Source organism: Acanthisitta chloris, unplaced genomic scaffold (genome assembly GCF_000695815.1).
Source record: "Acanthisitta chloris isolate BGI_N310 unplaced genomic scaffold, ASM69581v1 scaffold3109, whole genome shotgun sequence".
Lineage (NCBI taxonomy): Eukaryota > Metazoa > Chordata > Aves > Passeriformes > Acanthisittidae > Acanthisitta > Acanthisitta chloris.
In genome coordinates, this window is record NW_008690645.1 from 944 (window position 1) to 14933 (window position 13990).

Sequence of the window (13990 nt, forward strand, 5' to 3'; positions counted from 1 at the left end):
ATAGATATGGTCATATATACCTTGGTGGGGAGAATATAACCAGTGCCACTGGCTGGGAAATCCCATGAAAAATAAGGCACATAACCCTTCATGGTGGTAGAGACTAGACAGTGTGAACAGCTACCAGAAGAGGCAGTAGCATCCCAAGTGCTTGAAGTGTCCCAAGCGCCCAGCTTGCCCCACAATGTGCAGCCTAGGAGCTGGGCTGATCAGGAGTCTCTGAAGCACTTTGGCTAGAAGGCTGCAGGTTTGGAACAAACCAGGCACACAGGATGGGGAGAAATCTATGAACTCTCCTCCACCCCTTCTTTGAGCCATTCACAGCTGTTGGGGAGAGGGCAGCAGAAGGGAGCCCAAGGGGAATCTCAGCCTGACAACTCTGCCTGTTCCTCTGTGCAGGATGGTTCCTCCACCACCTGTCAGCAAACCTCACGTGTGCCTCTCCACTGTGCTCATCATGACCAGCCTTGTCCTCATGGATGCCTACCTGGTGGAGCAAAGCCAGGGCTCCAGGAAGCTGGGCATGTGTGTCATGGTGGCAGTGGGTGACATCTGCTTCCTGCTAGTTCTCCGCTATGTGGCCATCTGGGTCGGGGCAGAGGTAAAGACAGCTAAGCGGGGCTATGCCATGATCCTCTGGTTCCTGTATGTCTTCGTTCTGGAGATTAAAGTCTACTTTGTGTACCAGAATTATAAAGCTGACCGTAAAAGCTTGGATCTCATAGCCCGCAAAGCCCTGACCTTGCTGCTCTCCATCTGCATCCCAGCCCTCTACGTGTTGTTGGTGGCCACAGAGCACATGGAGTATGTCAGAACATTCAAGAAGAAGGAAGATCTCCGCAACCGCCTCTTCTGGGTCATTGTGGACATGCTGGATGTGCTGGACATCCAGGCCAACCTGTGGGAGCAAAAAGGGGCGCCTGCCACTCTGGGCTGAGGGCATCATGTTCTTCTACTGCTATATCCTGCTCCTGGTCCTCCCTTGCGTGTCCCTGTGTGAGATCAGCATGCAGGGCATTGGCATCATGCCGCACCGGATGATGCTGTACCCCATGCTGAGCATGCTCACTGTCAACATCACCACCATCTTCATCCGAGGCAGCAACATGGTTTTCTTCAGGGATGCTCGGGTCTCCAGCATCTTCATGGGCAAGAACATGCTGGCCATTGGGATGAAGGTCTGTATGTTTGTGCAGTACCAGCGGCACCAGCACCACACCCCTCTGGGGACGGACCAGCAGCAGAGTGCCCCAGCCCAGCCATCTACAGGGCCACGAAAGTCCCGGGACCAGCCTGCCTGCCCTGAGGAGCTGGCCCGGGACAACACGTGACAAGCCAGCAGGAGCTACAGCCTAGGCACCACCATGCCTGGCCGTCACCTACAAACCTGAGGTGGGCCGCTGAGCTCCCTGCCTGGACAGAGGGCAACGACCCTGCTCCCTCCTTCCCTGGGCCAAATTGCTCAGGTCCCTGAGGGTTGCATGGCAAGGGCCACCCATAGCAGCGTCTGTAAGGCTGCAGAGCAGTTTGGGACCTCAGCATTCCACCAAGAGAAACGGACAGAGGAGGCCAGGGTTGCCTGCCATGTATTGTGTCTGGCAGGGACCAAGCAGCCCTGTGCCATGCTCCCCTCAGTGCTCCCCATACAGCACTGCCCTCTAACCAGCCAGGGCACTGTATGGGGACACTGTGGGGCACCTGCTTGGCTGTTATGGTTGGCTCTGGCCCCAGCATGGCCCTTGGCAGCAGCCTGCTCCCCGCTGCCTCAGCCAAGGTCCTCACACAGGGAAGCAAGGCCTAGGCCTCCCCTTGCCTGTCACCCCTCTCAGCCAGCAGCAGGCCTGGGGGGGGCTCAGAGGGGGTGACTGTCCTTTTTTGTATTTCCCTCTTTGCAATAAAAGACCTGAGCCCTGCAGCCTTCTCATGTCTGTGTCCCCACCAGCAGGCAGATCCCCACACACCTGTGGGCACCTGTCCCTTGTATGCCTGGATGCCCAGCTGCAGAGCATGTCTGGGGTGGAGAGGTTCACTAAGTGACTGCCCAGGCCTGGGGAAGAGTATCCCAAGCACCTGGGTCTGAAGCCAGTCCTCCCGGCCTGCAGTTGGGAGAAGAGAGACAGATCCTTGTGAGAATCTGGTGGGCTCCGAGCGTGTCACTGGCTGGGTACGTGTGGAAGTTTTGTCACCACTGCCTGTGCAACCAGCTGCACTTACATCAACTGGCACCAGTCATGCCCAGGGACACCCATAGCAAGTCCCCGCATTCCACACAGAGGAACACCAGTGCAGGTCTGGCAGGGACATGCTGCCCAAATTGCCTTAGAAACAAGGAAAATAACACCACTGCTTGAGGAAAGAGCATCTCCCTCGCAGTAGGAAGCTGTCTGGAGATGCGGAAAGCATCTTTTTCCTTTGGAGCTGGTGCTGCCATGCTGCCGCCTGCCCAAATACCCAGTGGCACCACAGCACTGCGTGAGCTGGGCGATGTCCCAGGGCTTCCCTTGCTGCAGGGTGCTGGGCCCGAGCTGGCAGGTACACAGCCCAGCTGGCTCTCTCCTTCCCACTAATGTGCTGAGCAGAAGTGAGGATGTCCTTACAGGCAGGCACACAGGCCTCAGCCCGAAGCAGCCTGTTGGCTCCAGAGGGGCAGGAGGGGAAAGCAGGACCACTTTGGGGGGTGCACTAGGTTTTCCACCTGCTGGACAGGATCGACCAGCAGCAGCAGATGGGGACATGGACTCAGGAATGCACACAAACCGGCAGCACATCTTTAGCCAAGCCAGCACATCCCATTTCTACTGCCTTTCCCCAGTTACACTAAAACCTGTCACCAGAGCAGAACACATCACCCACAGGAACTGCAGTAGAGGTAGGTGCTTCAGCAACACCCTGAGGTTGGCTGAGCTGCTCACAGCAAGGCCTGTCCCCAGGCCCCACATAGCTGTGCCCAGGCAGCACTGCCCTGCAGGGCTGAGGCACTCTTCCAGCACACTCTGACCTGTCAGACAGGGATCATACGAGTCACCTACTTGTTAGCACAGCCACAGGAGACAGGGGCAACCAGAGCAAGCAGAAACAAGAGCTGGTGTGCAAACATAATATTGGAGAGAAGCGTTAAGCCCTGCTAAGTTCAAACACTTTTAACTCTAACAGCACCAACACTGGGAATAAAGGGAAACTGAGGTATTTTATTTCATACAGAATCAGTTTCCTAGGAGCACTAATAGCTCTGTGGAGGTAACCTTGGAGAAGTCAAGGAGAGAAGCAGGTCTGATGGAGAGATCCTCAGAAGCAGCACCTGAGCAGTCAGCAGCATGCTCTATCCATGAGGAAGGACATCACCAGGTGCAGCCCCTCTGGAGCAGAGTGATCTCCCCTTTACTCAGCCCTTGTAAGACTACATCGAGGTACCACTGCATCCAGGCTGGGTGCCCAGAATATAGATGCTGATTGTTTGGGCTGACTCCAGTTGAGTATGTGAAGTTGTTAGAGGCTGGAGCACTTCAAGGAAAGGCTAAGGGAGCAAGGTTTATTTACCCTTTGGAAGAGAATGCTTTGGGGAGACCTTACAGCACCCTTTTCCCACTGATCCACACCCCAGACCTGTGACAAGGCCACTGAAAAGATAGAGCCAGGCACCTGAGAACAAGACAATGATTTCAGCAAACCAGGCAAATTTTCTGGATGAGGGAACAAAGTTTCATCTTGAGAACCTGAAGCAGTAGAGTAGAGGCCAAGAGAGGTGGTAGCATCTGTCCTTGGACACTACCAGACCCCACCAAAGCAGGCCTGGGCAACCTGGTCTGAAGTCAGTGCTAGCCCTGCACTGAGCAGGCAGTGTACCAGGTCTTTTCCCACCTCAGTGGGAGTCTGAGAAAACCTAGAGTAGAGCCAGCAATGCAAGGCAGGACTTGAGTTTTCCTCACTAGAGTTAAAAATTAGGAGGTGCAAAGATAAATACAGCTGTCAACACCATAACCATCTGCACAACACACTTGTCACCACCCAGTCATGGTCTAAACCACAAACAAAGAGGATATTTCAGCTACAAAAACCTCACTATTTCCTTCAGTTCAGCCTCTGCTATGCTACCCTACAGCATCATTGTACAGTGGAAGGCAGATACTGGGAAGGGAGATGGCCGTCTTCCAGGCCTGGCCGAAGCAGAATGAGTCCCAGTCCCAGACAACAGCATGTCTGTCCAACATTCAGTTCTTCTGTAAGGGCAGACGGCGTTTGTCTTTGATGGCATTTCTCTTCCTCTTCTTGTTCAGGAAGTTCTCCAGCTTTCCACTTCTCTTCAGCTCTGCATACTTCTCAGCTAGCTCCAATTTCCACTTCTCAGCTGGAGAGGAGAGGGAAACTTCAGTTTTAAACTGAAGCCTGAAACATCTCTACAGAGCAGCCCCTCCTCACCTCTCCCTCCTTGGCTCCAGGCCCAGCTTGTCCCTTGAGTACCAGCGCTAGAACAATCCCTCCACAGCTCTGTGGAATAGTATGGATACCTCGCTTCCAGGGCCTGGAACCCTATCAGCAGCACTCAGAGTGCTGGCAGCAGTACTCCCTCTAGATCTTCCTGCAACATGCTCACAGCAAGTACTTACATTTCTTTAGGAAGAAGGGTTTCTTTCCCTGCTTGGCCAGTTCCCTCTGTTGTCTCTTCAAAGACAGCTCCCTCTCCCTTAACTTCTGCTGCTTTTTCTGTGCCTGTTCTTGCTGTGTCTGTACAAAAAGGATGGATGGCCTGTGTCAGCATCAAGGCAGATCTGTGAGGTAACACATCCTCTCTTCCAGTGCTCACCAAAAGGAGATGCTGCACGGAACTCACCATGCGGTTCAGGAGCTGCTGAAGTTTCTCCTTCTGCTCCATGTTCCGGCATTTCTTCAGCTGCTTCTGAACCATCTGAAGAAGAGAGCAGAAAGTTGCATGGCTGCCTGCCTGTCATCTCCACTGTGAAAAGCCTTTGAAGAAGCTGCCCCTGCCAAGGAAGGCTCTTCTGGTCAAGGGCAGGCACAGAGCATCACCTCCTTCTCCTGCTTCTTGATGCTGTCCAGGAAGCTGTATGTCTTCATAAATACTTCAGGCTTATACTCTCCAGACAGGTCATCGAATCGAGGGTCTCTGTGGACCTGAAGGCAGGGAAAGCAAAGGCAAGAGCTGTAGCCAGGATTACCCTGTTAGCAGCCTGTTGACTCTCCTCCTTTCATGGACCAGACCTTGCCATTTTTTTTGCCAGCAATATTATGCACCCACCATTCAGACATCTGCAGTTGGCAAAGACTGAGTACAATGATCAATGTGGCACAGTCCCTCATAAAGTCACCATGTCTACCAAGTTATCCAGTCTACCAAGTAACAGACATTTCCATATGCAAGTCTACCACCCAAGAGTATCCAATTCAAGGAACAGCAGCAGAAGTGCTGCCTCCAAACACTTGCAACTCCCAGATCAAGAGCTAGCTGAATACATGTTGTCAAGGTGATGGATCTGGGAACTCAAACCTATTTAGATTTTCACAGACTAACAGGGTCAGGTCATTCAAAAAGGGAGAGACAAAAAGAGACCTCTAAGTGTGGAAATTAATGCAGATGATCCAGTAATGATAAGTCACATTCAGATTAGAAAGCAGATGGACATTTGAACTTCTGGGACTAGAACTGACTGATGACCATGGCTTGCAGGGCAATTGTCTTTGGTGGCAGCCATTACATTTTCTAAAAACACTTGGGTCACAAACACTTGAGTTACTCCTCAAGCTAACCTGCAGCTGCTCCTGCACCCATCTCTTGTTCTCCTCAGAGAAACACTGCACTGTCTGCACCCACCAGTGGTCCCCGAGGTATTTCACACCGGAGGTATTCTGGAGGATACCACCAGAAACAGCTTGTGCCACCTGCAGCAGCCTCACTAGCATGTCTGTGCTCTGTCAGCATTGGTAAGGGAGGTCAACTACTGAGCTGGGGAGGGGGAGGACCCACCTTCTTTCTAACAGAGACGACTTGTCGCAGAAAAGGTACAGGCTTCTTGGCAGACATCTCCAATGGCCTGAAAAAGAGCAAAATGTACTTAAAAGGAGCAGATGTCAGAATGAGGACCAGGCTAACACATCAGGTTAACCAAACCCTTGGAAGAATATTACTGCACAGCAGACTCTCTCAACTCAATCCTCACTACGATACCTACAGAGAGCAAAGAGGTAATTCAGTCAGGAGCCACAGACAAATGATCTATAAATGTGTGATTAACACAGCCCTACATAAAACTTGTTACAGCCCCACTGTGTCAAGTGAAAACCCACCACCTGCATCAGTAAGTGTGTTGTACTTGATTGTTCCTCTCATGGAGTCACAGTTGGGGTTGGAAGGGACCTCTGGCGATCACTTGACATAGGTTGCACAGGATTGCATCCAGGCAGGTTCTGAACATCCCTAGAGAAGGAGAATTCACCACCTCTCTGGGCAGCCTGTTTCAGTGCTCAGTCACCCCTCACAGCAAAGATGTTCTTCCTCATTCAGATGGAACAACCTGTGTTTCAGTTTGTGCCCACTGTGCCTTGTCATGTTGCTGGGCACCACTGAAAAGAGCCTGGCCCCATCCTCTTGATACCCTCCCTTAAGATATTTCCAAGAATTGATGAGGTTCCCTCTCAGTCATCTCTTCTCCAGGCTGAATGTGCCCAGCTCCCTCAGCTGTCTTCATAAGAGATGCTCCGGTCCATTAATTATCTTTGGTGCCCTCCGCTGGACCTGCTTCAGGAGTTCCACGTCTCTTGTCCCAAGGAGCCCAAAACTGGACACAACACTCCAGATGAACCTCACCAGGGCTGAGTGGAGGGACATGATCACCTTCCTTAACCTACTGGCAATGCTCTTCCTAATGTACCCCATGATCACATTTGCCTTCTTGGCCACAAGGGCACACTGCTGGCTCATGGACAGCTTGTTGTCCACCAGGACCCTCAGGTCCTTCTCCACAGCACTGCTTTCCAAAAGGTTAGCCCCCAGCCTGTACTGGTGCATGGAGTTATTCCTCCCCAGGTGCAGGACCCTGCACTTGCCTTTGTTGAATGAACTTCATTAGGTTCCTCTCTGCACAACTCTCCAGCCTGTCCAGGTCTCACAGAACAGCAGCACAACCCTCTGGTGTACCACCCACTCTTCCCAACCATGTGTCATCAGCAAACTTGCTGAGGGGACACTGTCCCTTCATCCAGGTCATTGATGAATAAGTTGAATGACACTGGACCCAGTACTGACTCCTGGGGGCACCACTAGTGACAAGCCTCCTCTGTGCCACTGATCATGACCTTCTGAGCTCTGCCATTCAGCATTCTCAATCTACCTCACCATCCACTCATCTAACCCACACTTCTTGAGCTTGCCTATGAGGATGTCATGTCATTCACCCAGTCAGCCATGCCATCATAGAAGGCTATCAGATGGCCTCCAGAATGAGGCACTCTAACACCTTTCCAGGCATGGAGGTGAGGCTGACTGGTCTGTAGTTTACCTGAGTCCTCTCTTCCTGCCCTTTTGAAGACTGGAGTGACACCAGCTTTCCTCCAGATCTCAAGCACCACTCCTGCTCTCCATGACCTTCCAAAGATGATGGAGAGGGGCTGAACAATAACATCTGCCAGCTCTCTCAACACTCATGGGTGCCAAAGTTGGGAATTTCTGCACTGACCTGGTAGTTACAAAGACAGGCCAATTCCAGTGTGGCCAGGCTCAGTGAGAAAGCACACTAACACCAGTAAAGAAAAGGTCAGCCCCTGGGTATATGGGCTGCACAGTTTATGGGACATATCCCAAAAGAGACTTCACAATGAATCAGGACCATGAGGATCATGGTGACAACCAATTAAGGGAACAAGTTCTCCTTCCAACACACAGGCCTTTAGAGCTTGATGCTTTAGATGTCTGAGGGGGGACAGTATAAAGTGGGAGAACGGAATATTACTCTCCCTGTTTTACCTGGATGCTGCATCCTGTGACTTGTCAGTATATCAGGTAAGTTATCAGAAACGTGAAAAACCTGTGAGCCACCTGCTGAGAGCACCCACATGGGCATTACACCCACAGTCAGCCACAAATAACACCAGGGCAGGAACATGACTCTGCAGGCATAACTGAGTTTTCCAGATCCCTTCTGGGGAAGCATTCAGTCTAGTTTCACATCCACTGATGTGGCTACACCCCTGTACAATGCCCTCAAGTCAGCTTTAAACAGCATTGCTGAAGCCAGCTCAGTTCCAGGGAATTTTCATTAAGTCCCTTCTCCGAGAAGCTCACTTCCATAACAAAATCATAAGAGAAACAGCATGTGGGATTTACAGTGATATATCACTTAAAGGATTAGAGAAATTAAATAAAAGCAGAATTGTGCAAACTGTGTGGCAGAAATAGAGACACTGTGTGAAGATGCTGTGCTACACAAAATCCTCCAGAGTCCTGGGTAAAAGGCAAAGCAGAAACATTATTCTTATCAACTGCTTACAGCAGAAGAAAGATGTATTAAGCAGAAATTTGGAAATAAGTTAGGGAGTGGCCATGTAACACAGAAAACCTGTTCAAATCACTTGGATGTGACTCTGAGGACTGAAAACCAATGAAGTACTGCAAATAGAGGGTAAGGGTATTGCTGTTACCAGTGAGAACCCATGGAAAACTGTAGGAAGATCTGATAGTTTTGTTGTGTTGAATACAGGAAAAAGTCTGTGATGATAAGTACTGTAGAGAGGGGGAAAAAAAAAAAGAAAATCAACAGAGACAAGGCATAGATAAGACAACAGCAGAAGGATGAATGAAATTCCAAACAATTGGCTGTGACTGTAACTCCAGCCAGTGGAACCAGGCAAAAGGGGGTTTAGAAAACAGTAGGGTAACTATTTCAGGGTCCGGGGACACTACCATACAGCTTGAGAGAGGTACACCATGCTGTGGGTTACAGGTGCCTTAATGCAGAGGGTGTAAAGGCACTGACTGTCAATTTAACTATCAACTAACAGGTGGCTGCTGGGAATTTGAACAGGGCAGGATATTAAGAGCTCTGAAAACAGCAACAGAGCATTGCCAAATGAAACACTATAGTGACAGGCATTATTGTCTAGCACATTAAAGGAGATCTATGCCAGCTCCAAGGCCATGCCACCACTGTGAGGTGCTTCCAGCATAATTCCTGGAGTGCAGAGAACACACATGCACATTTTTTCAGATCACAAAAGAGCCTCTTTACCCCTTTTTGCCTTGCTGCTGCTTCACTGTAGCTTGGGCAGGTTTTGCAGGTTTCTTCCCACTGATCACCTGCTTGGACACTCTTGTTCTGGCATCACTCTGCACCTGCAGCAGTTCCTCAAAAGACATGTGGGATTGATCTGGAAGAGAGAGCAGGACACACCTGAACTGAACAGCTTCTCAAGGCCCTTCTCACCCCCAAATTCCACTGAGACAGTGACATAAGCACAGTGGTGCCATCCCTTTATACCTGCATGGCAGAAAGAAGCCACTGCATCTCTCAGCCTTTGATTCTCCTCTTATTCATCACTTCAGCCTTTACCACTAGAATAGTCTCCCTGTCTTCCCAGTGTGTCTTTGCTTCTCTCTCCACACAATGGCAAACACAAGACCAGATCAAAGCTCTTACCTGGTACAAAGTGCAGTATGAGCTCTGCACTGAGCTCTGCTTTGGCTGCCTTGCAAATTCTGAGGGGTCACCACTCAGCCCCAACTGTCATTTCAACAGACTGTGGTTTCACTACCTTCAAATGGGAATCATCACACCTCTCACACCATGAGACCAGCCAGGAGGTGCAGGAAAACCACGTGGCCTGTTCAGTTTAAGACTCAGAGACAGACTCTCCCCTCTGCACATCCACCATCGCTCCACTCAGTCGGCAACGAGGTGATTCCCAGAGCAGAGCCTCCTCAACTGGGGGGCCTGTCAACTGCTGAAATCCAGAGATTCCACCTTCGCCACGTCATTGCCAAAAGGAACAGCTTATAGCCTGATTCACAGGGAAAGAACAAAACCCCACAACACCAAAAAGCAGTCTCGTATTCTAGCCTTGCTGGGAGATTCCTTCAGTGTTATTTACACCATGTGTTTCATCAAATGTTCCTTCTCTCTTCTGACTGCTGTCCAGAAGTCCAACACAGGAAACACCAAAACCAGTTCTACCTGTAGTGGTAATGAAAGCACAAGATATTCTGCTGGAGCTGTCCACTGCTATGTTTCTTTAATATCCCTCAGTGCCAGTAATCTTTAACACTTCTTATAATCAGAATGTAAAAATATTATCAAAAATTCTGTCTGGATTTTCACTTCTGGGTGTTCAGAACCAGCAACTGAAATAATTTCTTAAGTCAGCACTTGCATATACTCATTCCATTCTTTTGCAGGGGCAAGAAGGGGTTTGCACTGGCTCCCTTTGAAAAGGAAAGACTTGGCAAACATGACTGGGTTGGTGTTTGCGTGCTCAACACCTCTAAGCAGTGACAAGCACATGGTCTTTGGCATACTATGTGTTTGTCACAAAACACCCTCAACTGTGGCCCAGTAGGGACAATCACACCCTGTCTGTGGCACGTTGGCCAGGTGCTCACCAAGCCACTCTGTCACTCCTCTCCTCTGCCAGACACTGAAGAGAAAATACAACAAAAGGCTTATGGGTTGAGATAAGGGCTGGGAGAGATCACTCACCAGTTACTGTCACGGGCAAAACAGACAGGGCTGCAGTTCTTCAAGAACTGTTTCAGTGTGGGTCCCTTCCATAAGGTGCAATCCTTCAGGAACAGGTTGCTCTAAGCGTGGGTCCCCCACAAGGTCACAAGTCCTGCCAGCAAACCTGCTCCAGCATGGGCTCCTCTCTCCATGGGTTTGCAGGTCCTGCCAGGAGCCTGCCCCAGCATGGGCTTCCCACAGGGGAACATCCACCTGCTGCAGTGTGGGGTCCCCCATGGGCTGCAGAGCACAGCCTGTCTCACTGTGGGCTACACCACAGGCAGCAGGGGAATCTCAGCTACTGTGCCTGAAGCACCTCCTCCCCCTCCTTCACTGACCCTAGGGTCTGCAGGGCTGTTTCTCTCACACATTCTCGCTCCTCTCTTACAGATGCTGATCTGCAGCAAGTTTTTTCCCCTTCTTAAATATGTTACCACAGAGGCACTTAACACTGCTGCTCATAAAACCCATCGCCACGGCAGAACTAATGGGAGTTGTGGGAAACTTCTGGCATCTTCTCACAGAAGCCACCACCCTTGTAGCTCACTCACTACCAAGCCCCGACCATGCAAACCCAATACACTGCTCCATGACACAAGGTTTCTGTGTGCTTTGCCCAGATCTGCTGCCAACTCCAGGAGGCAACATGAGGTCAATCATGCTGGCTCAGCGCATGGACTCATCATCCCAGTCGCTCTCACCCTGGTAATAACCAAGACTTCCTGCTTCAGAAATTACTCCTATCATCCAGAAATAAGCATAGCCAAGCACTGCCTGAAGAAATGTTTCCATTTTGCTTATTCTGAAAACCCAGGAACTCTCCTCTGTAAATGCTCATTAGTCCTCTGAAGCGGGCTAAGGGAACATCATCTATCCAGTCTGCCACACATGGGAAATGTGAATACAGCATGATTTCATTACACTGCTTCCCCAAAACACTCTTCCCCCTTATCTTACTGCAGTTTGACATTCTCTCTTGCTTGGACTCCTGCAGACACCCTTGTCCTTACCTTCTTATGGATGACAGCCCTGTCACCCTTTCTGATCTCCCTCAGGTTCTCCATCTTTGCTGTGTCACTTGTGTACAATCACTTAATTGCCTGACCAGAATGTGAAATCCCCTCCAGACCAAGGAACTGTGTCTCCACTCAGCAATTTACAGTAATCTTGCTGCTGGAGTTTGCAGGGACTGAAGAAAACCAACAAATTCTAGGACTTGGACAAGAGCATCTGCCACCATGCAGCTCAAAGTCAGTACAGACAGCTTTAACCTGATGCACTACCAGAAAAATCGGTGCTAATTATACAAGTTACCAGAGGATAGAGCAATTAATAACCATATAGGGCAATATTTGAGTTTCACTAGATACTCAAAGCATCACCAGGCAGACAAATGAAAGACTCTGAACAATGACAGACAAAAGGGCAAAAAAAAGCATTAAAGGAAAGGAAGAGTGATGTGGAAGCTACTCTAAGACAGACAAAACACAGTCACTTGCACTACAATACTCCATTTGGCTGCAATTCCAAAACAATACCATTTAAATAGCAAAGGCTCACAAGACTGAAGTCTATCAATGAAAATGAGATAGACACCACACAAAAAGATTTAGCACAGGATTATAAGAGATTTGAAATAAATCAGAGAAAGCAAAGGCATGCAGAGCTTACACTGGTAAAATATTTCAATACTGGTACAGGAGATCAGACTTGACTACCCAAAACCTAAAGGAGAAAATGATTTCCACACAGTAATATCAGTCCATGAAATACATCTTACAATCTATTTGTAGGCAACTGAATTAGCCACTCGTGTTGATAAAAACATCACTGGACATCAGCCTAAACACATAAGCCTGTTTTGGGGCAGAAATGACTGGTCCTAGCAGGTGCTCACTGCTGGGCAACAGATTTGGCACCTGTGTGTATGAAAAGGTTACGGTTAAAAAGGCAGGATTAGCTTATTTTCTTTGTTTCTGGCACTCTTTTTTGTGACTTTAATTTCCCTATTTTTTTCATTCCCTTTCCCTCCCCTATAATTTACACTTTCTGTGCTGTCTCTGTAGTCCACTTCATCTTCCCTCCTGCCATTTTCCTTCATCCATTATTTTGTGGATTGTTTCCTCTTTTTTCCAACTTCTGGATAAGCTGTGTTACCTGCTGATAACAGGCGCATTTCCTGCTCACCAGTACAGCCTCCTGTGTTTCCTCTCCTCCCACAGACTCCTGTGACACATGGACACCTCATACCTTTCTTGGCTGAACCTCTTAAGAACTGTACAACCCGCTGAGCACATCAGAGGGCCCAGGATGCAAAACCAGATGGCATAAGAAATGTCTGGTATTTGCCTAGTTGTTCCTTACTGAGACAAAATTGATGTTGGACTCTAACAAACTCTTTCTGCTCCAGAAACAAGATTGCAGAGAGCCCTGACAGATGCAAAAACTGCTGTTCCCATTCATGTCCAGCTGTAGGAAGGAAAGGGTGACTGCCAGTGGTCCTCTCTCTGAGCTTTGCCACAGCTCACCATTAACAGAGGAAAACAAAGTGCCTACAGCTGGTGTGGCACCAAACCCCATTCCGGAAAGGCCACCCATAGAGGAGATGGGCCTTCCTCACAGCCCCACACAGACACACCAAGTACACCTCTCACCAGGTAACCAGTAACTCAATTCCTCACACCTGTGACACACTGTGCCATGCATTTGACACTGATGTCCATTCCCTCACAGTTCACTTCAAGGGCCTTTGCTGCATTTCCCACAAGGTTTTCATTCTCATCTGGATCACTTTGAGATAAGGAAACCACACTGTGCTCACTGCTGTGAGTAAAAACAATTGACCTTTATGCCCCAAACCTCAGCCCACAGCCACACACCACCTGGTTCTTCCACTTCATCTGTCCTCTGAGGACCTCTCAAGCTTCTGCGTACCTGAATTTGCACAGTACAACTGACCTTGTCGTGTGCAAGATCCTCCACAGCAACCTGTTGCAGTGGCAGGTGTCTTTGCCCATGGCAGAGGGGTTGGAACTGGATGATCTTTAAGGTCCCTTCCAACCCAAACCATTCTCCACACACAGGGAAGGTGACTGGGGAGAAGAGGCTCCCACACAGTTTTGTTCCACGGACCTTCCACACAGCTCCAGTGCAAACCCTGCTCTGGATCCCGAGCTCATCCCCTGAGCAGCACAGGTAAGGGAAGGATGCAGAAGGACGCAGGGGCTAGAATATAAAAGGGGACCAGACCAAGCCATTTGCCAAACGGC

General features: G+C 49.6%; 2 protein-coding genes across 2 annotated transcripts; one reads left to right on the forward strand and one right to left on the reverse strand.

Annotated features, from left to right (window-relative positions):
- The first annotated feature begins 400 nt into the window (after positions 1–400).
- On the forward strand, positions 401–1331 carry LOC103809062 (transmembrane protein 121-like). Its single transcript, XM_009081874.1, is given in 2 exon segments — positions 401–906; positions 908–1331. Coding segments are annotated over 2 exon segments (930 nt in total).
- Positions 1332–4208: 2877 nt separating this feature from the next.
- Positions 4209–9364, reverse strand: RRP36 (ribosomal RNA processing 36 homolog (S. cerevisiae)). The gene is made up of 6 exons (XM_009081875.1): positions 9237–9364; positions 5981–6047; positions 5026–5130; positions 4829–4903; positions 4605–4722; positions 4209–4345 (listed from the first exon to the last, which is right to left on the reverse strand). The coding sequence occupies exons 1-6, from the start codon at positions 9362–9364 to the stop codon at positions 4209–4211; spliced, it is 630 nt and encodes a 209-aa protein (XP_009080123.1).
- Positions 9365–13990: the final 4626 nt, after the last annotated feature.

Bases quoted from the DNA above. Each gene is read 5' to 3' on its own strand.
- RRP36 (XM_009081875.1), bottom strand. From the start codon at position 9,364: ATGTCTTTTGAGGAACTGCTGCAGGTGCAGAGTGATGCCAGAACAAGA. The intron at 5,131-5,980 runs GTGGGTCCTCCC...CCCTGCCTTCAG, and splicing joins TCGTCTCTGTTAGAAAGAAG to GTCCACAGAGACCCTCGATT. The intron at 4,723-4,828 runs GTGAGTTCCGTG...CTTTTTGTACAG, and splicing joins AGCAGCTCCTGAACCGCATG to ACACAGCAAGAACAGGCACA.